General features: G+C 47.4%; 1 protein-coding gene across 4 annotated transcripts in view; it reads right to left on the minus strand.

Moving 5' to 3' along the window:
- Window positions 1-2,796: 2,796 nt before the first annotated feature.
- DBF4 (DBF4-CDC7 kinase regulatory subunit) overlaps window positions 2,797-25,646 on the minus strand; it is a 56,066-nt gene continuing 33,216 nt past the window's right edge. For 3 of the 4 annotated variants that reach the window (XM_074984774.1, XM_074984776.1, XM_074984773.1), the window contains 6 exons: window positions 25,265-25,292; window positions 24,951-24,996; window positions 14,880-15,011; window positions 13,897-14,011; window positions 10,451-10,575; window positions 2,797-4,382 (listed from right to left, as the gene is read on the minus strand). In XM_074984774.1, coding sequence (XP_074840875.1) covers window positions 3,374-4,382; window positions 10,451-10,575; window positions 13,897-14,011; window positions 14,880-15,011; window positions 24,951-24,996; window positions 25,265-25,292 — 1,455 coding nt within the window. In that variant the 3' untranslated portion in view covers window positions 2,797-3,373. The remainder of the gene's footprint in view (window positions 4,383-10,450; window positions 10,576-13,896; window positions 14,012-14,879; window positions 15,012-24,950; window positions 24,997-25,264; window positions 25,293-25,646) is intronic. The other variant, XM_074984775.1, reaches the window with a different exon arrangement.

Consider the following 25,646-nt stretch of genomic DNA (forward strand, 5'->3'; position numbering starts at 1 on the left):
TTGGAGACTTGCATAGATGAAAAGATTGTCTACCAAACACAGGCAATAGATCATTACATTAATGAGATGGGAGAAATAAGCCTTTATATTGTGGACAACATAACTATTTGCACCTGACCTGCTTTCCTCATCACATCTAAATAAATGGTACCACACTAAATTAGCTCGAAATGTGGCATAGCAACAAATACTCAGCCACATTTCTGACGTTCCGCATGAGAGGTTAGAAGTAACTGATGGTGGTGAGGTCATATATAGGATTCTGCACCAGCACCACTCCAGGGGTCTCCACAGTCAATCCAATGGGTAGCAGCCAGCGTTAAAACTTTCCAGAAGTTGTACATGCACCATGAGCATACCTAACTTGAACAGATCTGAGCAAGCACTTGAAGAAGAAACTATGTGACCTGTCTGTTGAGAGGGGTTTGTATGTTTTTTTCCCCCGATGATTCTCTTGCAGCTTTCAAATCTGGATATTTACAACATGGATTCCATTCTCTAGAACATGGCAAAACTAGAGAAGCCCTGTTCAATACTTTCCACATTATGCCCTTGGATTTCAAACACCTACATTTCATTTGAAGGTGCAAACTAAGAGTTTGTGATGATTCCCCTTTTGTGTTATCTATTTTGAATTTCATGGAATAATGTACTGTCTCCTAACAGTGTGGTACAATTTACTTAAATGGTTTCCAGGGTCTGAACACTATTCAGCGATGAACTATTTCTTCATTTAACATTATCAAAATATTGTTTCAACTTTTTGACTCATAATGACATTTGTAAGTGACAGTATAAAAAGAAAACTGGAAATAGTTGAAAACACCCATAATAACCAACCAAAACCAAAAATGTGGGAAAAGATCATTTTGCGTCAATGCTTTCAGAGATTTGGGCTTAACAAAATTTTCAGGGATTTTTTTTTTGGTTCTGCCCCTCTGAACTGGAAAGTTCATTAATGCATATTTTGCATATACTTTACTCTCATATTTCAGTGGATGGCATGAGAAAAGTAGACTTTTAATTATATTATTGCCCACAAACATTGCAATCTATTTACACATTTTAGCTAACCTCAGCCTTAACAATGGAAAAAAGCTAAAATTCCCAAGAAAATAGGTAAACAGCACATTCAGAGAACTCTAATTGTCATCTTAAGACTCAGTCATAGAACAAGAGACCTGCAGAACTGCAAGGGACATCAAGAAGTCCTCAAGCCCAGCTCCTGAGCTGTGGCAGATCCAAGTACCCAGCCCATACGTAACAGGTTTAAAAAATTCCTGTGATAGGGCTTCCAGAACCTCCCTTGCAAGCCCATTCCAGAACTTAGCTACCAGTAGAAACTACTTTAAAAACTCAGTGCTGACCATGCAGACAAGCACAGGCCAGAAACCTGTCATATTGTATTGCAACAGTAGGTGGTACCATAGTACTGCTCTGTGGCTGAGGCTTCTGCTTCCTCAGTGCTGAGTTAGAAGTCTCGGATTTGCTGCTGCTGTGAGAGCAAGACCATACAGGATCTTTTGTTCCTCAGGTTCCTTGGTTCTGGACAGTCCCAGTGACTTTCAGTCCAGTGCACTAGGCACTGTCAGTACCAGGGCAGTTCTAGTGGTCAGTGATTACTCTTTTGGCATCAAATCCTGATGTGGTAACAAGACCACTTTTTTGGGGCCTTGCTAGGAGCAGGGTCCTTAACAGCTATTTTGGAAGAGTACCTCATATCTGAGGCTGCTGTGGGTAAAAGCACTGCATTGGTGGGAGGGGTAAGGGTAAAGAGTGGGGTCTCCTGGACTCAAGAGGTAGAAGATCTCTCCATCAGTAGAAGTTTTAGTTGGAGGTCCCTGGCTTTTCTTTGTCCATGTTGTGCATTTCTGGCAGCAGGCACACTTGTGTAATGTCTCCCCCCACCAGGCAACAAACACAGTGAGTTGCCATTTGTAACAGGTATTGAGAGCTTGAGGTCAGAGACAGTGCTTGAAACCTGGAGAGCCAGGCATGAGCAGCTGAATAAAGATGGGGATGGTTCTGGTCTAATGCCTCTTCTGCAGCTGCACACCTGAGAGAGAAATTAGGCAATTTTTTTTTTCTTTAAAAGGGGTAAAGGTGAGGGGAATGGAAGATGAAAAGAGTTTAACCAAGAAGAGGTTTAAACTGATAAATGGGCCTAGAATAAAGGAGAGTGAAAGAAGAACAGGACGAAACCAAGCATACTAAAGAAGGAACTGAGTTGAGTATTGGCTGAATTTCTGGAGTAGCCTCTTAGAGCAGTAGCAGACAGGTGCTGTGCATACATTCAGCCAAGCAGAGCACTGTCACCAGAAGTCTCTGACTGGCAGTGCAGTGTACCAAAACAGCGGAAGTGGTGCACCCACAAGGACACTCCTCAAAGAAGAGCCATGAATTCTTAAGATAATTGTTAAGAGATTCTGTGAATCCCTCAGTTAGTACTTACATCTCCTGAGATAAATGTCATGATGCCTTGCTTCTTTAAATATTTAAATATTCTTTAACCTGTTCCTTTCCGGTTTTGGCTTGCAGTCCTTCCTGGTTACTGGTAACATTTTTAATGAAGACAATCAAAACATGTACCACAATGGGAATAAAAAACATATTTACATGTAAAGAAGAAAAAAAATTCTTTACAGTTCCATTCTTGGAAACTTAAATGAGGGCAAGCTAACAGGCATATTTCATACTCATTTCCATGAAGGCTCTGTAGGCAGACATACAAGCCTCGTATTAATCCCTGGTGAGGCTGTAAGTAAGCACTGCTACATTATATCCATATTATAGATATCCAAACAGAGCTTATGCCAGGTCAGACAAAGTCTGTAGTGTAGTCAAGAATAAAACAGACCTGACCAATGTTCTCGTTAATATTTACATTCCTGTGAGGATCTTCTCCATCTATGAACATAATTTTATGTACATTGGCAAAGGCGTAAATGTGCATCACCAATAGAAACACAAAATCTAGCTGTGGGTGCTGTGCTGAACAGATAGATGGCATTTGAATTTCTCCTAAACCAAGTCTGTATTTCAACCCGAAAACCATGCTCCTTTTAATCTATGCTGGCTAGTAAGACTGACTATTCACATGATGCATATAGCTTTTGCCTAGCTGCTGAGTCAAACACACTATATCTTAGCCCATAACCGTATCAGCTGTGATAAAAAGTGGGATTTTTTTTTTTTAAAAAAGAAAAGCACTCCAGGATTATCTTTATTCTTCAGACTTATACATGTCTTTGCATGTATATTTGATGCACCAACACCTGAACACAATTTATAACATAAGAATTAAATTTCCATGATTAAAATCCTCATCACATGGCAAATTTATTCAAAAGTCATTGTTTTAAATAAAGCAGCATTAAAATCCAATAAATGGAGTTGAGGAAGAAGAGGAGGAGGAAAATAACGACCACAGAGAACTGGAATTTTGTCTTTCCCAAATATCTTTCAGGCAACTTGACTCTTTGTTCTCAGAATAACTTGTAAAACCCCCAAAATCTGAATTTACTTCACTTGTTTGAAATAATTCCACCAGAGTCTGCACTGGGGAGAAACGTATGTTTTTCTTTTCTTCAGTAACAGGTAATTCATCAGTTTTCTTTACACATAACTCCATATTCTGTTTCTGGATTCCTCTTTTATTTCTTCCTAATGAAAGTTTTACTTTTCTGTGCAGCTTTCCAGGAGGCGAACTGGGTGCACTATCAACAGCCCATTCACCAGTTGCTTTGCTCGGAGAAAAACAATGTGGCAGATTTTCAGTGTTCAAAGCTGCATGTTGCGCTCTCTCTGCATCATTATCCACACAAAAATCTAACTGGTTTTTATTAAATGCCGACTTGGCATTTGTTTTCTTAAAATATTTTGCAGGTAAAACAAATGAATTATTTAATTTTCGTTTTGACTGTGAGGTATTTTTGTCCTTTTCACTACCAGTGACTGTACCAAGAGTACAAACCTTTGTTTGCACTCCTTGCACATTCTTTCTGTTTAATTCCGGTTCAAAAACTTCATTACTAGAATGCCCATAAGATTTGGATAAATTCTCAAGGTATATGTTGCCGCCTTTTTGTGGAGGCAGCTGTATAAAGTTCCATGATAAAACAGTGTCTTTTAGATTTGCAGCACAGGAGTCTTCTGTTTTACTGTTTTCAGCACTATTTCTGAATTTACGTATTTCTTCAGAAGGAAATGATGGTTTACAAAGAACTTCTGTATGTTGATAGTCCTGTTTTAGTGCCTGCACTGCAGTGTCTTTCCAAGAATAACACTTGAATGAAATGTGTTGCCTTTTTAGCTGTTCTTTCAGATCCTCTGCTTTAGTTATGTTCCCAATAATTGGAGAAAAGTATCCTGTACATTTTGTCCTAAAAATAAACAGTTTTCAATATTAGAATTAAAAAGTGGTATTTGAATCAAAAATATATCAGATTACCAAAACTTAACCCGATAAAAGTATCTAGAAAAGAATTAAGATTGAAAAAAAACTGTTTAAACAAAACCAAATTCAACAATGGTAAATGTCATTTAACAATATGACCACATTAAGAATTTTGATTATAGAATCAGAGACCCCTCGAACTGGAAGCAACCTGAAGAGGACATTGAGTCCTGTCCCCAGCCTTCACAGCAGGACCAAGCACCATCTAGACCAGCAGTTCCCAACCTTCTCCAGATGGGGACCCATTCTGACAATTCAGGAAGACGTGGTGACCCAAGGCAATTCAAAAATGGGAGGGGAGAGTGGGGAGAGCAGAGCTGTAACTAGCTAATTTTGTGCCTGAGGCAAGAATATAAAATTGTGCCCCCTCATGTTTATATATTCATAATAGTTACTTCATAGAAAAGGGGATGTGAATTAATCAAATAACAACACTACATTTATTATAGTTTGTCAGAGCTGTGGTGGTAGACACACACTGCTCCCCTTGGCTTAAACCCCACAATCAGGGGCTTGGGGAGCCATACTCAGGGGCTGGAGAAGGCGAGGGGAGTCACACTCAGGGGCTAGGAGAGTCATACTCAAGGGCTGGAGGGGGCTAAAGGAGACACTCGGGGGCTAGCAGAGTCACACTCGGGCTCCAGGGGGCTAGGGGAGTCACACTCAGAGGTTGCAGGGGTACAGCGAGGGGCTAGGAGTCACACTCAGAGGCTAGGAGTCACTGGGGCTGAAGGGGGCTACGGGTGTCTCACTCAGGGCTTAGGGGAGTCACACTCGGGTTGCAGGAGGCAAGGAGAGTCACATTCAGGGGCTAGGAGTCACTCACAGGCTGGATGTAGCTAGGGGAGGCACAGGGACCCCCACAGCTGGAAGCTGGCTGGGGCGCAGAGCCCCAACTGTCAGTATGAGCTGCAGGGACCCAATCTCCTGCAGAGGCTGTAAGTCAGGGAGCTGATCAGCTCTGCCCTCCTGCTTTCCCAACCTCAGACTGAGCCCCCCACTTATCCTGAGTTTGGTGCTGCTCCTCAGGTATTCAGTTCCCTGCCCTGCAGCTGAAATGGTTCTCAATGTAATCGATTGGCCTACCTTCCTGACAGCTGTTAATCCAATTAAGAAATTGAGAAACATTTCAGGAGTGTGAATGGCTTCTTAATAGCCACCTGTGGAACTGCCTAGCCTAGCCCAGCCCAGCTGGCAACCCTTTAGAAATGTAATCGCAACTCATGTTTTGGTCCCAGCCCATAGATTGGGAAACCCTGATCCAGACCAACCCTGGTAGATGTCTATCTAAACAGCTCTTAAGTATCTCTAGTGATGGAGATTCCACAACCTCTCTAAGCAATTTATTCCAACATTTAACCACCCTGTCAGTTAGGAAGTTTTTCCTAACAGCCAACCTAAATCTACCTTGCTACAGTCTAAGCCCATTGCTTCTTTTCCTATTCTCAGAGGCCAAGGAGAATACTTTTAATTCCCCCTCCTTGTAACCCACTTTTAGATACCTGTAAATTGCTATCATGTCACCTCTCAGTCTTCTCTTTTCTAAACTAAACAAACCCAATTCTTTCAGTCTTCCCACATAGCTCACGTTCTTTAGACCTTTAATCACTTGCTGCTCTTCTACAGACGTTCTCCAGTTTCTCCACATCTTTATTGAACTGAGGTTCCCAAAACTGGGTACAGAACTCCAACTAAGGCCTAATCAGCACAGAATAGAGCAGAAGAATGACTTCTCATGTCTTGCTCATAACACTCTTGTTAATGCATCCCAGAATCATATTTGGTTTTTTGCAATAGTGTCGACTAATATTCATCTTGGGGTCCACTATGACCTCCTAGGACCCTTCCTGCATCACTCCTTGCTAGACAGTTGCTTCCCATTCTGTGTGTGTGAAACCAATCATTCCTTCATAAGTGGAGTACTTTGCATTTGTCCTTAGTACACTTCATCCTATTTACCTTAGACCATTTCTCCACTTTATCCAGATCATTTTGAATTATGGCCCTTATCCTCCAAAGCAGTTGCAACCCCTCCCAGCTTGGTACCATCTGCAAACTTAATAAGTAGACTCTCTATGTGAATACCTAAACAGTTGATCAAGATATTGAACAGAACCAGTCCCAAAAGAGACATTTGCAGAACCCCACTTGTTATGCCCTTCCAGCATGATTGTGAACCACTAATAACTACTCTCTGAGAGGGGTTATCCAGCCAGGTATGCACCCACCTAAGTTGTATTTGCCCAGTTTATTGACAAGATGATCATGTAAGACCATATCAAATGCCTTACTAAAGTCTAAGTATACCATGTCCACAACTTCTTCCTTAATCACAAGACTTGTTGTTATCTTATCAAAGAAAGTTATCAGGTTAGTTTGGCGTGATTTGTTCTCTAGAAATCAATGCTGGCTATTACCTATCGCCTTGTTTTCTTCCAGATGAGTTCCTTAATTACTTGTTCCATTATCTTTCCTGGCACTGAAGTTAAATTGACTGGTCTAATTTCCTGGGTTGCTTTTATTCCCCTTTTTATACATAGGCACTATATTTGCCCCTTTCCAGTCTTCTGGAATCTCCCCCGACATACATGACTTTTCAAAGATGATAGCTAAAGGCTCAGCTTCTTGAGAATTCTAGGATGCATTTTATCAGGCCCTAGAGACTTGCAGATATCTAACTTTTATAAGTAATTTTTAGCTTGTTCTTTTTTCATTTTGTCTTCTAAACCTACCTGCTTCCCACTAGCATTCATTATGTTAGGCATTTTTCATCAGACTCCTTGGTGAAGACTGAAACAAAGAAGTCATTAAGCATCTCTGCCATTTCCAAGTTTTCTGATGCTGTTTCTTTCTCCTCACTGAGCAGTGGCCTACTCTGTCCTTGGTCTTCCTCTTGCTTCCAATATATTTTAGAATGTCTTTTTGTTACCTTTTATGTCTCCAGTTAAGTTGAGCTCATTTTGTGCTTACGGCTTTCTAATCTTGCCCCTGCATAACTGTACTGTTTACTTACATTCATCCTTTGTGATTTGTTCTAGTTTGCACTTTTTATATGACTCCTTTTCAATTCTGAGATCATGCAAGATGTCCACATTAAGTGAGGGTAGTCTTCCTATCTTTCCTACACAGTGGAATTGCTAGGTTTTGGGCCCTTAAAAATGTCCCTTTGAAAAACTGACAACTGTCATCAGTTGTTTTTTCCTCTTAGGCTATGTCTACACTAGCCAAAAACTTTGAAATGGCCATTTCAAAGTTTACTAATGAAGCGCTGAAATACATATTCAGCACTTCATTAGCATGCAGGTGGCCACGGCACTTTGAAATTGACGTGGCTCGCCGCCGCACAGCTCGTCCAGATGGGGCTCCTTTTCAAAAGGACCCTGCCTACTTCGAAGTCCCCTTATTCCTATGAGCAGATGGGAATAAGTGGACTTTGAAGTAGGTGGGGTCCTTTAGAAAAGGAGCCCCATCTGGATGAGTCGTGCGGCCGCAAGCCGCATCAATTGCGAAGTGCCATGGCCGCCTGCATGCTAATGAAGCGCTGAATATGTATTTCAGCGCTTCATTAGTAAACTTCGAAATGGCCATTTGCATGGCCATTTCGAAGTTTTTGGCTAGTGTAGACATAGCCTTAGTCTTTCTTCCCATGGGATCTTACCTACCAGCTCTCTGAATTTACCAAAATCTGCCTTCCTTACATCTGTTGTTTCTATTTTGCTGTTCTCCCGTCTACCATTCCTTAGAATCTTGAACTCTATGATTTCATGTTCACTTTCTCTAAGCTGCCTTCCATTTTCAAATTCTCAGCCAGTCTTGCTCTGTTAAAATCAACACTAGAACAGCTCCCCCCACCCAGTAGCTTTTTCAACCTTCTGAAATCAAAAACTGTCTTCAGAACTTACAGGATAGGCTAGTGCCTCGCTGGTTAGTTTCCCAACATAAGTCTGGATAGTTAAAGTCCCCAATTACCACCAAATCCTGTGCTTTGGATGATTTTGTTAGTTGCTTAGAAAAAGCCTCATCCACCTCTTCTACCTGGGAAGGTGGTCTGTAGTAAACCCTCAGAATGACATCACCCTTGGTTTTTATCCCTTCTAACATAACACAAAAACTCCCAGTGCGCCCATCTCCTACATCCATCTCCACCTCAGTCCAGATGTGTACCTTCTAAAAAAATGGAGGTAAACTGACAACGCTTTCAAGAGATTTAAATATTATATAATTTTTCAGTTTCATCAGATGTGGCTTTTTTTTACCCTTACTAGGCATTTCTAAACTACAACAGGAACAGGAGGGGAGATACTAATGTAGAAGAAGGAAACATTTTTTGGGGCCAAGGCCACTTACTCAGAAAAATCAGTCAGGGCAATACACAAAAGTGAGAAACAAAAACAAAAGAACAAGAAGGACAAAGGACCCCATCATTGACCGGGCACCTAACTGAAAAGGAGGGGAAAATAAGCCCCATAGATGTGTTCCCCACCTGACATGCAGGGAAACAGAGAGAGAGAGAGAGAGAGAGAGAGAGAGAGAGAGAGACTCACCTCACTCCCCTAGTGCTCCAGCCCCAAAGGGGGAGAGGAAGAGTGCTGAGGCTTAGTGGTTTCCCCCAAGGTCAGATAAACTTTTCTGGAATCCTTGAATTAATAGATTTTATGCCTCCCGCCTCCCAGGCTCTGGAGTGGGGCCAAAAATGAGTGGTTCAGTGTGCAAGAGGGCCTGGCACAGAGTAAGCTGGCTGTGGGGTGTCTCAGGGAGAGATGTAGGTGGGAGGGATGTGGACAGAAGGTAGGAAGCAGGAGCAGATGCAGGAGCTGCTGTTCTGGGCAGGAAGGGACAACGGATTGGGGCACCTACATGGTGCAGGTCCTAGGGGATGAAGGTGGCTCCACATGGCCCTACACTTGCAGGTACTGCCCCTGCTGCTCCAATTGACTGCAATTCCTGGCTAACAGGAGCAAAGGGGGTAGAGCCAGCAAGTGAATGCATGAATGAAGCTTCCCTGCATTGCCATGAGAAGCCGCTACCTCCCCCTTGCCCAGCAGAATCTGCAGGCCAGATGAGGCCCACTGCTTGTCTTGCTCTGGCCCACGAAGCTCAGCACTCTTGAGCCGCAGCGCCCCCACCAGCCCACCCCACAGGAGGAAGCCAGCACCGGTGCTTCAGGGCACCAAGTATCAGTTACTTGGTGCATGGCTGGTGCACCAGTGCTAGCTCCCCATTGCGGCAGGAAGTCCTGTGCCTCGCAGGCCCCAATCAAGGCAAGTGCCAAAGTTTTCTCTTCCCTGCACTAATAAACTGATCCTGCTCCTGTTGATGTCAGAGCTTTCTATAGACTTCAACTGGGAAGAGTCTGGTTTCCCCGTCATTTGCCTCTATCACACTTTTAGAAAAGACAGAAAAAAGAAAAGAGGGTTTGCACATCTCCTGAATCCTTGAGGGAACGCAACTGAGCAATCTCCGTTACTGCCACAGTTGCAATCAGTGAAGGTGTTTGACCTAGAGTCCCTTTATTCTAAGTGCGTGTTCACAGAGGAACATTCTCTGAAAGATTCTTAGATTTAGCACCTATTTCAACTCTTGGTCTGAAACACTTTAATACACATTGTACAGCCTATATTTCCACTCAACTTTAGCAAACAGGAGGTTGTAATGGGGTGATTTGGGGATGAGGCACTGGGAAAGGGGGGAAAAGATTTTGATTTTAAATGTTGGGCTTTGGTGGTGACTTTAGTTGTAATTTTCTACAAATCTGTCAAAAAAAAATAGAGTAACAGGATTGTGTGTAATTAATCTAAATAAAATAAATATGATAAGCTGTTAATTACGATTTGTTATAATCTATATCATGTATTACTGTAACAGTTCTTTTCAGAATACTTGGCAAATATGCCTCATGAAATAGGACATTCTCAAAGTCACACTACCTTCAAATATCTGGCTTGGCTAACTCGATTACAGGGATTTATGAACTTAGCAACTTTATAAACTTACCTTTTCATTATTTGTGCATCATCTCTGAAGTTCACAAACTCATAAACGAACTTTGATATTATGTCATCCACAACTTGATACTGAGTGCTCCGTGCAAAGTTTTGGTGCTGTTCACTTGCAAGATGCTGAAATTTAGGAAAAAAAAAATATATATATATATATATATATATATATCCATCCTGAGACACATCCTATGCCACAGACAACCATATAGAAATAAAATGCCTCCATAAAATACAAAAGCAGGTGCTTTTTTCCTGTAACAATACCACTACAGGAAAATACTCCTATCTATACTGTTATAAAAGGAGAGCTGCCAGTTCGAGCGACTGCAGGGAACAGCAATTCTACAGAGTAGACCACTGGGAGCATCTGCAGAAAGAAAACAAGCCACATGGAGATGGAGCTCCTGACCCTGCCTACAGACGGGTAAGTGCCTCCCAGCACTGCATAGAAGGAGCCCTGCTGCTCCCCCACATCCCCGCCAACTGCTGTGGCCATGAAACCCTGCCTGGCTTCTACCATTAAGCTGATGCTGTGGCTGGACCAAGCAGCTCAACCCTGGCTCTACCCCAGCTGCTCTCCCCAGGCTCTGCACAACAGCCCCAGCCCTGGCCCCCACCTCCTCCTGCTGCTCTGGCCAGGGCTGGGGGAAAAAAAGAGTCACAGTCCTCCCTTTCCCTGCTGGAGCTCAGGCCGCAGCCAAGCTGCAGCCTCCCGCCTCAGCCTTTGCCCCAACACCGTGGCCTGGTCCTGGCTCCCACGTTTCCTCCTGAGGTGGTGCTGGAGCCAGGCCTAGTACCTTCCCGCTTCCCCTCAAGAGATGTGGTTGGGGCCCCCATGGCCCTGAGGTTTGAGCTACGGAGGCACCCCCATTGCTTGGCCCAGTTGTCGTGGCCTGGCCCTGACTTTTTCAACCTCCCAGCCAGACATGTGTTCAGGGACGGTCACCCCTGGAGCTGGGGCTAGAGCAGCCCCTCAAGGGCCAGGCCCAGAGCCACAGCCCACCCCCAGCTCTCTTGCCTCTACCCTCCTGCAGCAGGGACAGCTCCCCCCCAGCTCTCATGACCCCCTTACACCTCCTCTGCCAGAGCTGAGGACCAGCTGGGAGCTGTGACTTCATGCCTCCGCCTCCCCCTGGGACAGGAGGTGAGGCTAGGAGCCATGGCCCAGCCTTGGTTCCCATGGTTCCCCTGCCCGCCCCTGGAGATGAGGCTGGGGTGGGGTCACCCCTCCCCCATGACTGGGCCCAGTGCCGTGGACCAGCCCTGGTCCTCATGCCCACCCGCACCCCTCCCCCTCAAACCTGGGGCCAAGCCAATAGCTGCAGCCCAAATTGACTCCCCCCCTGCAGCCCCTGAATACAGGTAGGGGACCAGGAGGTGCAGCATGACCTGCTCCTCCAATACAGGCCAAGAGTCTGGGAGACATGACCTGGTCCCTCCAAGGGACAGGCAGGGGTGCCAGAAGCCATGGCCCAAACTGCCTCCCCACAAAGGACAGGCAGAGGGGCCTGGAAGCTGCAGCCTCACGTGACCACCCCTCCTCCAGGGTCAGGCAGAGGGACTAGGAGCTATGGCCTGTTCGACCCCGCAGGAGACAGGATGGGAGGGCAGTGAGCTGTGGCTCGGTCTCCCCCCACACCCAGGTCAGGTAGGGAGAGGCAGGGGAGGCCAGGAGCCATGGCCTTATCTGGCCCTCCTCCACAGGGTCAGGCAGAGGGACCAGGAGCACTGGCCCCTCCCTCCCTCCCAGGGGCCATTGCAGGTAACCCCAATAAGCACCCCCATACCTCCAAGACCCACGCCCTGAGCCCCATCATATACCCAACCCTGAAACCCTACCATTTGTCTCATCTGCCCTTAGTCCCGTACCCCCTGACATCAGCCCCCCGCCAACTCTTCCAGCTTCTACTCTCGTTCCTATACCCCTACCCCGGCCACAGCCACCCCCACACCTACCCCCGCCGCCGCCCTGAGCTCCATTATAACCAACTCCTGCACCCGCACTCCTTGCCCTGATCCCTCATCCACTGCCCTGATTCCTGCATCCTCCACTCCCTGCTCTGACCCCCTCAACTTCCTGCCCTGACTGCTCTACACCACACTCCTTTCCCTGAGCCACACTAAATAAATCATGAAAACACTACTTAAAAAACATGTACATTTTCCTCTTAATTTTTTTAAAAATAACTTCAGTTAAGGACCACAGCAGGAAGCCAGATGCCGGATACATCTGCTACTAAGAGTAAATTATTTTCTTCTACTTTGTCATTTTTGTGTGTTCAACTTGATATAACCCATTTCTTATTGTGTTTATAAAGTGCTTAGACTAGTGGTCCCAATGCCTGGTAGGGCCTGTAGGCGCCACCTAGTACTTATAATCTATACTATTATAAAAGGAGAACTGTCTGTCCCACTGTTATCATGAACATAGCGTGGAAGAGTCCAGAATGTGATCAGTTCCCCCTCCCACAGCCTCCCCTGTGGCCTACACTGGTTCTCCCAGTCTCCCCCCCCAGCGTGGCCTCCACTGCTACTGCTGCTGAGGGAGCATGGTGACCAATGGTAATGGCGCTCTTGCCTGGGCCGTGTGCTCAGTTCGGTTACCCCTCCCTCCACCCAAGAGATCCCTCTGCTGCAAGCACACTGTGGGGACCCCAAGCCGGGAGCTCGCTGGCTGCTCCCCATCACTTGATGAAGGGCCTGCGTCAGGAGGGTGGGGAGGGCAGGGCGACTGGTGCCTGTGGCAGCTGGGGGGGCAGGCAGAGAGGGCGACCCAGGGAGCAGGGGGTGCCGAGAGGGCCACTCAGAGGGGCAGATGGGGAACCCTAAGGAGCAGTGTTGCTGGGCACACTGGGGCAGGGGAGTGCACACTCCTAGGGCTGCCACCAGTCTCCTGTGGGGAGTCTGGTGTGCAGCACCCAGGGAAGCCCCATTCCCTGCTTCACCCTGGCTCCTCCCTGGGCAGACTGGCTGTCTAGGAACATGTCTGGGCTGGGGCTGGCCGCTCCTGCTGGGGGACCACAAGTTCCAGCTGCAGTGGGCCTCTGGAAGAGCAGGAGGCTGGCAGTGGCTGGTCCACAGCCAGATTGGGGTCCAGCCACTTGGAGCCAGTATAAAACCTGGGTGAGCGTGTTGTCTTCTTCCACCACTCTCAGTCCATGCCCAAGGAGCAGCCACAGATAAGTCTTGCCTGGCCCACAAACTCCGTGCTGGTTATTTCCCCCATGCCCCCGAGAGATCCCTCTGCTGCCAGCGCACTGTGGGGACCAGACCAGACACCTTACTAAGCTGGGAGCTCGCTGGCTGCCCCCATCGCCTGACACAGAGCCTCCCAGTGATTCCTCCACAAAGGCACCAGTCACCTCAGCCCTCCTCCTGCCCCAGGCACCGGTCGGCCCTGTATACCAGACTGGTTGAGTGTATAATCTATGCTACACTTACAGATTGCAGATCTTCATATTTCTTCATACAACATTCACAATACCCTCTTTTTTTCTTATCCTTCAGAGGAAGTTGAACTGGGCCACCACAGTCTTTGTCACTAACGGTTTTGTTTCTGTTAGCCAAAAAAAAAGTTGTATAGAATGAGTCTGTTATCTGACCACATGAAGTTGGACCTTTAAACTTTCTGACTACAAAATGGGCACAAGTGTTAAAAAAACAAGCATCAATCAAATTAGAGTGAACAAAGATACATTTCAGACAAGATAGTACTGGACTAGAACTCAAGAAACCTGGGTTCTGTTCCAGATTCTGGCACTGGCCTGCTGGGTGATTCCCTATGCCTCAGTTCCTCCACCTGTAAAGTGGTGATGATTCTTACTTCCTTGTATAAAGCACTTCGAGATGTCATGAAAAAATGCTACCTAAGAATTAGGTATTATCCAACAAGCTGCACAGACGTATGTGTTTTAGAGGAACGTGAAATATATCAAAAGCACTAGTGTCATTTAGCAAACTGGAGTATGTAATTCACAACTAAGAGATGGGAAGAACCAAGGGAACAATTAGAGCAGGTAGAAGACAGACACTTCTGCAGTCAATTTGCCGGAGTTTGATTGGATGTGTTTGAACATCCAAAAAAGGACAATGAAAAGGAAAAAAGAGGGAGAGGGAGGAAAAAATGACAAAATTACTACCCTATTTGATACATGAAACAGGTGTAGAGACCAATGACCCCTTCAAGTTTTTCCATCCATGGGTGGCGTGCACCAAAGCATGGATGGATGTGCCCCACCGAAAGAAACATGCTGCCTGCTGCAGGCGCTCTGCTAATCAGCTCAGTGGCACTTGGCCATCCACCCTGGAGAGAGTCAAGCACTCATCTTACGGTGAACAATGATAGAGATGATGTACACTAATATTAAGAGGGTCACGCTTTTTAGAAATTGAAGAAGGAATTTCAATTTTTTTCCTCAACAAACCTTTGTTTAGACTGATTTTGCCTTTGGCCACTAGCATTCTTCTTGTCTACATCAAATGGACTGTTAGGTTTTGGAACAGAATAGTTGAGAACGGGAAAGCTAGAGAACTGAAGATAAAATGGTCTGTAATTGCTGTAAGAGACAAGCAAATAGTTGTATTAGAATAATCAAACCTGAAATACAGAAAATAAAACATCTGTGTAGACCAAATTAAACACACCCTGGTATTTAGAAGTCACACCCTCAGTATTTTTTTTTCCACTTTTTGGCAGGTCATACACATATAGTTTATTATTGCCTCCTATGAGTATCAAAAAAATTAACTACCAGATAAGACTATGAAAATTTTTCCTTCTTCCATCCATTTAACTTGCTGCTTTTTCAAATCAGAAGATTTGCCTTTGGTAACTAAAGCTGTATTACATATAACATCATACTGGCTTTTGTCCAGTATGATGTTACACTGCATGCAACCTGGGAACTGGCTAGATTAAACTGCAAAGCTAAGAACTTCTCAGGTAAATAGCACTTACTTCCTAACATAAGCCCATCAATTTTATATCACTTGCACATTTTGGTTTTATTAACTAGAATAAAACATCACCTCCAAGGAGGGAAAAGGTCAGTGAACCTGTACACATGCCACATACTTCAACCAACCAACCAACCCTTAAATTCTTGCTGCATTGAACTGTACTCACGACGTAATGGGATCTAAAAAAGTTTCCTAACCTACAAGTACATTAAAATATGTGTCAAATACAAGAGTAGTGTAGTTCTGCATTGAAAAGCTGTCTTGCTGGACTTCCAGTACAGGTTGAATCTATCTAATCTGAAACTCTCTCAGCTGGCAACATCCGTAATCTGGCATGATTTTAATTAGTGGCAGATAATCACTTAACACGTGTGAGGCCAAGTTTCCCATAAAGTTTGTTTACAGCCTCCAGTCCTGGCTCTGTGTTCTGTTTTGTTATTTAGCTGTAATTTATCCCTACATGTCTTCTAAAAGCCCAGTAAGCAGCAGAAGTGTTGGTAATGCTACTAGACAATACAGGCCTCTCAAACTCCAGCAAATTCTCTTGTCTGGCACCTGTCAGGTCTCAAAGGTGCCAGACCAGAGAGGTTCAACTTGTATTTGGCTTTAGCTTAATTTTATAAAGCTCTACTAAAAGTCAAATCAATTGTAGCTCAGGTGACAAGTATAAGAGGGGTAGCCATGTTAGTATGTATCCACAAAAACTACAAGAAGTCCTGTGGCACCTTACAGACTAACATATATTTTGGAGCATAAGCTTTCATGGGCAAAGACCCACTTCGTCAAATGCAATGTGACATTATACAACTATTGTCACATTGCATCTGACAAAGCGGGTCTGTGCCCATGAAAGCTTATGCTCTAAAAAGAGAAGTTACTCACCGTAGTAACGGTGGTTCTTCGAGATGTGTCCCCGTGGGTGCTCCACAATAGGTGACGGGCTTGCCCGGCGCCGCAGATCGGATCTTCCAAGCAGTTTCTGCCGGACTGCGCATGCGCCAGCGCGCGCCGCTCCCTTGCGTGCTCCTGGCCATGTGCGCGATCCGGTCCCCGCCAGTTCCTCGACCAACCGCCTCGGGTGCCCCTGCAAAACACTAACAGAGATCCGAAGCGGGGAGGATGGGCGGGTAGTGGAGCACCCACGGGGACACATCTCGAAGAACCACCGTTACTACGGTGAGTAACTTCTCTTTCTTCTTCGAGTGTCCCCGTGGGTGCTCCACAATAGGTGACTACCCAGCAGTAACCCAAGATAGGAGGTGGGTAATCGGATTATGTGCAGCTTGTCCCCGAGAGGACCGCTGCAGAGAGACGGGTATCCTCTTGGAATACCCTGTGAAGGGCGTAATGTTTGGCGAAGGTGTCGTAGGATGACCAGGTCGCCGCTCTGCAAATGTCTTTTAACGCAACGCCCTTGAAAAAGGCTGTTGATGCCGCCACCGCCCTGGTGGAATGAGCCCTGGGAGTGGCCGATAAAGGAGTCTTTTTGAGCTCGTAGCACATTTTTATGCAGGATACAATGTGCTTCGAGATTCTCTGCGAGGAGAGACCCTCTCCTTTCGATTTGGGAGCGAGGGAGACTAGGAGTCTATCCGTTTTCCGGAAGGACTTGGTCCTGTCTACGTAGAAGGCTAGCGCCCTCCTCACGTCCAGGAGGTGTAGGCGCGCCTCTTCGTTGGAGTTATGAGGCTTTGGATAAAACGAGGGTAGAACAACAGGTTCGTTGATGTGAAACTCGGAAGAAACTTTGGGAACAAAGGCTGGATGCAGCCGTATGGTTACCGCCTCCTTGGAAAAAACAGTGCAGGGTGGCGTTGCCATGACTGCCGCGAGCTCGCTCACCCTACGAGCTGACGTAATTGCAAGAAGAAAGGTCGTCTTTATTGTAAGGAGGCGGAGGGGAACCGTGGCCAAGGGCTCGAACGGTGGTCCCATCAGTGTGGTAAGCACCAGGTCCAAGTTCCACGAAGGTGGAATCGGTTTCCGAGGTGGGTAGAGATTTACCAACCCTTTGAGGAACCTGGTAACCATAGGGTGGGCGAACACCGTGTGCCCTTCCTCCTCATGTCTGAACGCCGAGATGGCGGCAAGGTGGACCTTTAACGAGGATAGCGAGAGTCCTCCTCTCTTGAGGTCCAGTAAATACTCTAGAATTGTAGGTATAGGCACCGAAAGGGGAGCCAGCTGTTTGGTAGAACACCAAGCCGTGAAGCGAGTCCATTTTTGTTTGTACGTCTTCCTAGTGGAAGTCCTCCTGCTACTTTCTAGGACTTGCTGTACTCCCACTGTGCATGTGCTCTCTAGGGAGCTGAGCCATGGATTAACCACGCTTGCAGTCGCAGGCTTTGGGGGTGCGGATGCACTATGGACCCCTGGGCTTGCGAGAGCAGATCCAGCGCCACCGGAAGAGGCATCGGTGCACGGTCCGACATGCGCAGGAGTAGGGGGAACCATTGTTGGCGATCCCACGTTGGGACTATCAGGATCATCCGGGCCCTTTCCCTCCTGGCTTTTTGCAAAACTTTGTGGATCAGCACTGTGGGAGGAAACGCATAAAGCAGGGCCCCCCCCCCCCCCCACGGGATCGCGAACGCGTCCCCCAGGGACCCCCATCCCAGTCCTGCCCTGGAGCAGAATCGTGGGCACTGCTTGTTGTGCTGAGTGGCAAACAGATCTATTTGGGGAAAACCCCATGCGTGGAAAATCGGCCGTAGCAGATCGGGACGGATCTGCCACTCGTGTGTGAGTGCAAAACGCCTGCTCAGCTGGTCTGCCTTCACGTTGTGCGCACCCGGCAAGTATGAGGCTTTCAAGATTATATCGTGGGCGATGCACCAGTTCCATAAGCGGATTGCTTCCACGCATAAGGCACGGGATCGAGCTCCTCCTTGCCTGTTTATATAAAACATGGTGGAGGTATTGTCTGTACTGATCCCGACGACTTTGCCTTGTATGTGGTCTCGAAAGTGTTTGCAGGCGTTGAACACTGCTCTGAGCTCCAGTACATTGATGTGTAGTGACTGTTCCGTGGGTGACCACAGTCCTTGAGTCACCTCTTCGCCCATGTGCGCTCCCCACCCTATGAGGGAGGCATCTGTAGTGAGAAAACCGATATTTGCGGCTGGTGGAAGGGTACCCCTGTTAGCAAGTTCCTGGGGTTTACCCACCATTGCAGGGATTTGCGCACCCCGGCTGTGGGCGACACCACCCTGTGAACGGTGTGTATTGCCGGTTTGTATACACTCGCCAGCCAGTGCTGCATGCTGCGCATGTGTAACCTGGCGTTCTGCACTACAAACGTCGCCGCTGCCATGTGGCCCAGCAGCTGCAAGCATGTCAAGACCAGCACCGTAGGGCTGAAGGTGATGACTTGCACGAGGGAACCGATAGCTCGAAAGCGAGCCTCTGGTAGGTATACTCTCGCTGTAACCGAGTTTATGCGAGCCCCTATGAACTCTATGTCCTGTGTGGGGTCTATTCGTGATTTTGCCAGATTGATAACCAGGCCAAGTGAGGAGAACGTGTTTGCTGTGACGCGTATCATGCGCAGAAAATCCCCTTTCGAGGCCCCTTTGAGCAGGCAGTCGTCCAGATACGGGAAAATAAATACCCCGTCTGTGCAGGTAGGCTGACACCACTGCCAAGGTCTTGGTGAAGACTCTGGGGGCCGAGGAGAGGCCAAACGGTAGGACCTTGTATTGGAAGTGTTCGTTGCCTACCATGAACCGGAGGAATCGCCGGTGAGCCGGATGGATGGTTATGTGGAAGTACGCGTCTTGTAAATCGAGGGCTGCGAACCAGTCTCCATCGTCCAGTGCTGTAAGGATGGAGGCGATCGTGGTCATCCAAAAATGTTGCTTGCGCAGATACCTGTTGAGGCCGCGAAGGTCTAAGATGGGCCTCCAGTCTTTTTCTCCGTGAGGAAATACCGGGAGTAGAACCCTTTTCCTTGCAGTTGCTCCGGCACCCTTTCCACCGCCCCTATGAGCACAAGATGGGCCACCTCCTGCCTGAGCCTGGCTACATGGGAGGCCTCCTGGAGGTGGGGCTTGGGTGGAGGTCGCGACGGTGGGAGCGACTGGAAGGGGATGGCGTACCCCGTGGCTATGATCTCCAGCACCCATTTGTCTGTGGTGATCCTTTGCCACTGGTCATAGAATGGTCGGAGGCGATGGTGGAATAGCCGCTTCAGATGACCTTGTGTGATGGTAGTGATGGCGCAGCCCTGGATCTGTATGTCAAACTTGTGGCCTTTGGCCCCGCCCCAAGGACGCACGGCTCTGTTGTGAGCGTCGCCTGGGAGTTCTGTACTGCTGGTGCTGTTGATGTCGCCCTTGCTCGTAACCCCTGTGATACTGGGGGCGCTGTTGCTGGTACTGGTACCGCCTTTGCTGAGGGTAGTACCTTTTCTTTGTGTATGGAGGGGTGTAAATCCCCAGGGTCCTGAGTGTGGCTCTTGAATCTTTACTGGAATGAAGGACCGAGTCAGTTGATTCAGCAAACAGCTTCTGCGAGTCGAAGGGAAGGTCAACTATCTTCGCCTGCAGATCCCTCGGTATACCCGAGGTCTGGAGCCAGGACTCCCTTCGCATCACCACTGCGGTTGCTGTGGAACGTGCTGCTGTGTCCGCAACGTCCAAAGCAATCTGAACTCCCGTCCTCGCAGCAGCGTAGCCTTCTTGCACTATGGCCTTGAGGACTGGCTTTTTGTCCTCTGGAAGCGAGTCCATGAGGGAGGTTAACCTGGAATAGTTGTCAAAATTATGGTTCGCTAAGTGCGCTGCGTAATTTGCCATTCGCAACGTTAAAGTGGAGGAGGAGTAGACCTTTCTGCCGAACAGCTCTAGCTTCTTGGCATCTTTGTCTGTTCCCCCTGTTTTAAATTGAGATGTTTTTTATCTTTGTTGCAAGGACTCCACCACCAAGGAGTTTGGCTGTGGGTGGCTAAACAGGAACTCCATGCCCTTCGCCGGCACGAAGTATTTCTTATCCGCTCTCTTTTGGACAGGCGGAATAGTTGCAGGGGTCTGCCATATTGTAGTAGCGCACTCTAAGATCGCTTCATCAAGCGGTATTGCTACTCTGGAGGAGGCCGGAGGTCTCAAATTTTTGAGGAGCTTATGGTGTTTCTCTTGCACCTCTGCTGTCTGGATGCCTTGCGTGAAGGCCACCCTCTTAAACAGCTCCTGAAACTGTTTGAGATTGTCCGTAGGATGGACGTCCCCCAGGGCCGTAGCCTCGTCCGGGGAGGAGAGCGAGGAACCGCTGGGGTACGTCTCTCTGGATCCTTCCGGTTCCTGCTGGTGATGGTACACCCTCTCGCTGGAGGTTTGCGAGGGAAAATCTCGGGGTTCCATGACCAGTCCCCCCTGAGATGCTTGAGTCTCTGTCCCCGGTCGCAATTGCCCTCGGGGGTACGAGATAGTCTGTGGGGATCTTTCCCTAGTAGATTGCCGATGGTGTCTATGCCCCGCGTGGTAGGGGCGACCATGGCAGTATAGGCACTGTTCTTGGGAAGGTGACCTAGACCACTCCCTTGGTGCGTACCCTCTGCGTCTGGGGGAGGGAGATCGTCGAGACACTGGAGAGAGCGATTTCGCATAATAGTCCAGCGGTTCAAACCCCAGGAAGGGTGAAGGTGGTGCCAGCCATGGTGAGGCTGGTTGTAAAAATGGAGAAGGGGGCTCCGGGTAGGCTAGGCGGGACCCCTGCCTTCTGGTTGGAGTCTGCAACATGAGCGGAGGGCTGTGAGAAAGCAGCTCCACAGCCCTGTCCGGAGAGGGGCTGCAATGCCTCCTCTTGTGTGCAGCCTTCCCCCTCCCTGGAGGAGGTAACTCCGCCCCCTGACGCGCGGGGGATCCCGGCCCCGTCGGCACCGTGCTAGGCACGCTCGAAGGCGGTGCCGCAGGTGCGGTGCCCTTCTGCGCCTGCAGGCTACGTGCCTGCGCGCTCTGCACCGCCGGTTCCCTGGGGGTCGGTGCCGCTGCCTGCGGTGCCACCGGTACCGGCGCTTGTTTAGCCGCCGCCCTGCCTGCGGTGCGGGGCGGCTGGCTGATTATCGGAGGCTGAGCCGCTTCCACGTGGCTCTCCGTGCCGCCGCCGATCAGCTGTTGCTGTGGCTGGGGGCTGCTTGCTCCTCCCGTCCCGCTCACTGTTGCTGCCGGCAGGGATCGGGCTGGAGAGACTTTCCTCCGTTTTTGCGCTGATGGAATGAGGGAGGCAGCTTTCCTTTTAAGGGCCCCGGAGGGTCCCTCCTGCTGCGGCCGCTCCGGCACGTCTGGCTGGAGGGCCTTATCAAGAAGCAGCATTTTAATCCGCATCTCCCTGTCTCTCCGTGCTCTGGTTGTTAATTTAGCACAGAAGGCACATTTCTGTGCCACATGGGACTCCCCCAGGCACCTTATGCATAGACTGTGCCCATCGGACGCTGGCATCGCCTCTCGGCAGGACTCACATTTTTTAAAGCCTGAAGAGGACATTGTTGGTGAGTCTTTGAGTTTTTAAGCGGGTACTTAGCACCTTCTTTGTGCCGTTTTCCCCGTCTGATGGCCTGCCTCAGGAGGAGGGCTGATGGCCCTAGCTCCTGGCCTCCGGCGCTTGTTACTGTGACTGGACTGAAGCTGTCCCGCTCGTAGTTCGTTTGTTGTTGTTTTTTTTTTTTTGCAAAATAACAACCGGCTAGCTTGTAGTAGCCTAAGTACCTGAAAAAAACTTCAAAGAAAAACAGATAAAGTCATTGAATACGCTATTTGGCCTTAGCCTAGTCGGATTCCGTCTGCAGCCGACGGCGGTTAAGAGGAACTGGCGGGGACCGGATCGCGCACATGGCCAGGAGCGCGCAAGGGAGCGGCGCGCGCCGGCGCATGCGCGGTCCGGCAGAAACTGCTTGGAAGATCCGATCTGCGGCGCCAGGCAAGCCCGTCACCTATTGTGGAGCACCCACGGGGACACTCGAAGAAGAATATCTGTTAGTCTTTAAGGTGCCACAGGACTTCTCATTCTTTTTGCAGTTCAGGTGCTTGGCCTTCCTTTCTCTTTATGAACAATTATTTTTAAGTTATGTAAACACCCTGAATTATGTTAGGTGCTTTATATACATTGTAAGGGCAGTACCTCAAAAATACCAGTTTAAAGGGCAAACCCATGCTTATTTGTATTTCCCCTTTTCTCTTCAATTCAGGTTCTTATGCTGAACCTATAACTTCCAATCCTTGTCATCTTTACTTCTCCTAATTCAAGTCAACCTCCCTCATTCCCAGTTCATTAGTGCTAAAATCCTACTACTGCAACTATAGGTGCTTTCTGATTCACATAAAATGCGAAGGCTAAGAAAAAGTCACCAGAATTCAGATGTGTTATTGAACAGTACATCTGCAGTTAGCAAAGACAAACATAAAATGGAAGCTACCTAAAATCTGAGATGGAAAATAAAATTACAGAACAACTATATTTGTGTTTTCAGACTTGACTAAGATCACATTTTCTTGTTGAAAACTAGGTATAAGCTAACTAGTATTTTTGACTAAGATTATGGCTATGTCTACATTAGGGATGTTAACAGTTAATTGGTTAACCAGTAAGCCTCACCCTTAATTGATGAGGCTTTCTGATGACAGTTAACTGGTTGGGGCTCGAGCAGTTCCCAAGCTCAGCTGGAGCAGCCCTGGTCCACAGTGGCCGTGGGCTTTTCCAGACTGGTCAGAGCAGCCGTGATTCATGGCACAACCCCTCCGCCCCTAGCCAGAGCCATCCCCCTCCTCGCCCCACCCCATTTCATTAGATAACTGGTTAAACTTAAACATTAAGTTTAACCAGTTAACTAATTAAAGAGCATTTTTAAATCCTTAATCTAAACTACAGCCTATGTAGACGAAATATATGTTGCTGAGCGGTGTGAAAATTCCTCAGAGTGATATAAGTTAGACCAACATAAGTGTTCATTTATACAATGAGAGGGCATTACGTAGCATGAGTCTGTCGGGGGGGAACTCACAAGTGGTGCTGTGCCACCCGCGCTTGTAGCCTCACCCCCTGATTCTGCCAGTGGGCACAATACCTGGCTAATGGGAGTAACCAGGATGCAAGGCAATCCTAGTTAGTCAGAGGCTATACGTGCTGGCAGTAGCCAACATTCACATTCCAGCTCTCTCTCTCTCTCTCTCTCTGTGTGTGAGAGTGTGAGAGGCAGGGAGGGAGGGAGGGGTGCTACATGGCTGAAACACCACCACTGGCTCACCCCACTCTAGGAGCAGGAACGGGGCCTCAAGCCTCATTGGCCCATGAGCCTAGATCTGGCCCAAGATTCCCCATCCTGATCCACTAGATGGAGTTGCTCCCTGAATGCCAGAAGCAACATGACATTCTTATTCTGTCTGTTGCCGTTCATCCTCCATTAATCGTACTAAGATGTGCAGGGTACAGGTTTCCAAAAGAACTGGTGGAGACTGGAAAAGGACAGTCAGGATTTCAGGAGTTTTAAAAAAATGGTGCCAAAATTATGGAATGAAAAAGTTGAAAAACTTGACATTTGAGTAAACTGCTAGTATCCAACAAAACATCCCACAAAGCACTGAGCTGGATGGTGGTGCAGGACAACAGGATAACCTATCTTGGGTAAACTCCATTTAATACTGATGTAACCACTTGCAGTGACAATGCACAGTGCTAACACAGACAGGTGTGCACACTTGAGCAACATACAAAAGTTGGTGGAAAAAAAAAGATGATGATATAAATTATGTTGACCAAATTTTGTACAGGATGCACCACTCTGGTCAGCCTGGTTGGGATGTGATAGGTCCCAAATGAGAAAATTTGGTGGACTGAGGAGGTACCTTGCCACCGGCCTCCAAGTGCACCCCCCGATCCAAACCTTCTTGCCAACCTGGTGTGCCCTGAGCGGTCCAGGCGCTGGCTCCTGCCAGAGGGCTCCAACTACAGCCCTGGCTCCATGCTGTCCTGGCCCGTCACTGCTGTGGCAATGCCATGGAGCACCAGTCCCACCCTCGGTGGAGCTCTGGCTCCAGCCCCTGTACTGCTGTAAAAGGGCTCCAGGTCCCGGGCAGTTCTGACTCCAGCCACTGCGCTGCTGCCATGCACTGCCACAGTGCTTTGGCACCTGTCCTGCACTGCTCCTAGCTGTGCTGCCCACCTTGTTGTGGCTGGCAGCCTGCACTTAGCCTCCTAGGCTCTCTGGTTTAGGAGCATCCGTGGTCCTGACAGACCACAAACGTTGCTGGACCAGAGAGTGCTGTTTTTCGGACGTACAAACTGTAGTGTAGTTACAGCCTGTGATGCATTATTGGTTAAAGCATTATCAGTTAATATCACTATCAGTTAATAAACATGCGTCTTAAATCAAATACTTTGGGTTCTCCTGGGAGTTGATTTTACTGCCACAGCCTCTCATCTGAAGTCAGCAAGTCCAAGAAGCTCATCAGTCATACAGAGAGACTATCATCTGTTTTCAAATGATTCAAAGTTGAGCATATTGGACGGTAAAAGAGCAACCCCTCCAATCCCAAAACAGTACTTACCAGCTTCTATCTTCCACTTTCACAAATGGATTTTTCAGTCGGCCTGCTCCACAGGAAGGGAGAAAAAAAATATAAAATTATTTTCTCCCAATATTTTCCCCCTCCCAATGATACATTTGTACTAGTACATGTACAGATAGACATACAGATAAAAAAAGTCTGTCCATAAACTCATCATTACCATGACACATTTTTGTCTGTTTATCTCAAGCCAACTATATTAACAATATGCCAAGGATGCTCCCTCAGACAATGTCTTTTTCAGCATTTAAAAAATAAAATATAGAAACCTCAACAACTGTCAAAATACTTACTTTTTGATTTCTGACCACAGTGCTTCCCCTAGTTAAAAGAAAAAAAATTATTTCTATTTCATCTCAACATGCAGTTGAAAATTTCTAAAACAATGTACACTTGTCTGTTTGAAATAATGATTAACAGATGTGTAAAGCAGGCACATGAATATTTTGAAAAATCTCACTAAATCAAAGCTATACTACAGAAAATATTTTCAAATTTCTAAATACCGGTTCATCCATTGGCTAAAAAACAAAACCAAAATACTCAGAATCCCTAACCCTAAATCTCCTCAAGTTGTAGCTCTACTCAAAACTACCTGGTGTGTGACAAGATTCTGACTCAACACTACACTTTATATGACTGCGGGGGGTGGAAGAATCAGGCCATTATAAGACC

This window comes from Carettochelys insculpta, chromosome 2, assembly GCF_033958435.1.
Source record: "Carettochelys insculpta isolate YL-2023 chromosome 2, ASM3395843v1, whole genome shotgun sequence".
NCBI lineage: Eukaryota > Metazoa > Chordata > Testudines > Carettochelyidae > Carettochelys > Carettochelys insculpta.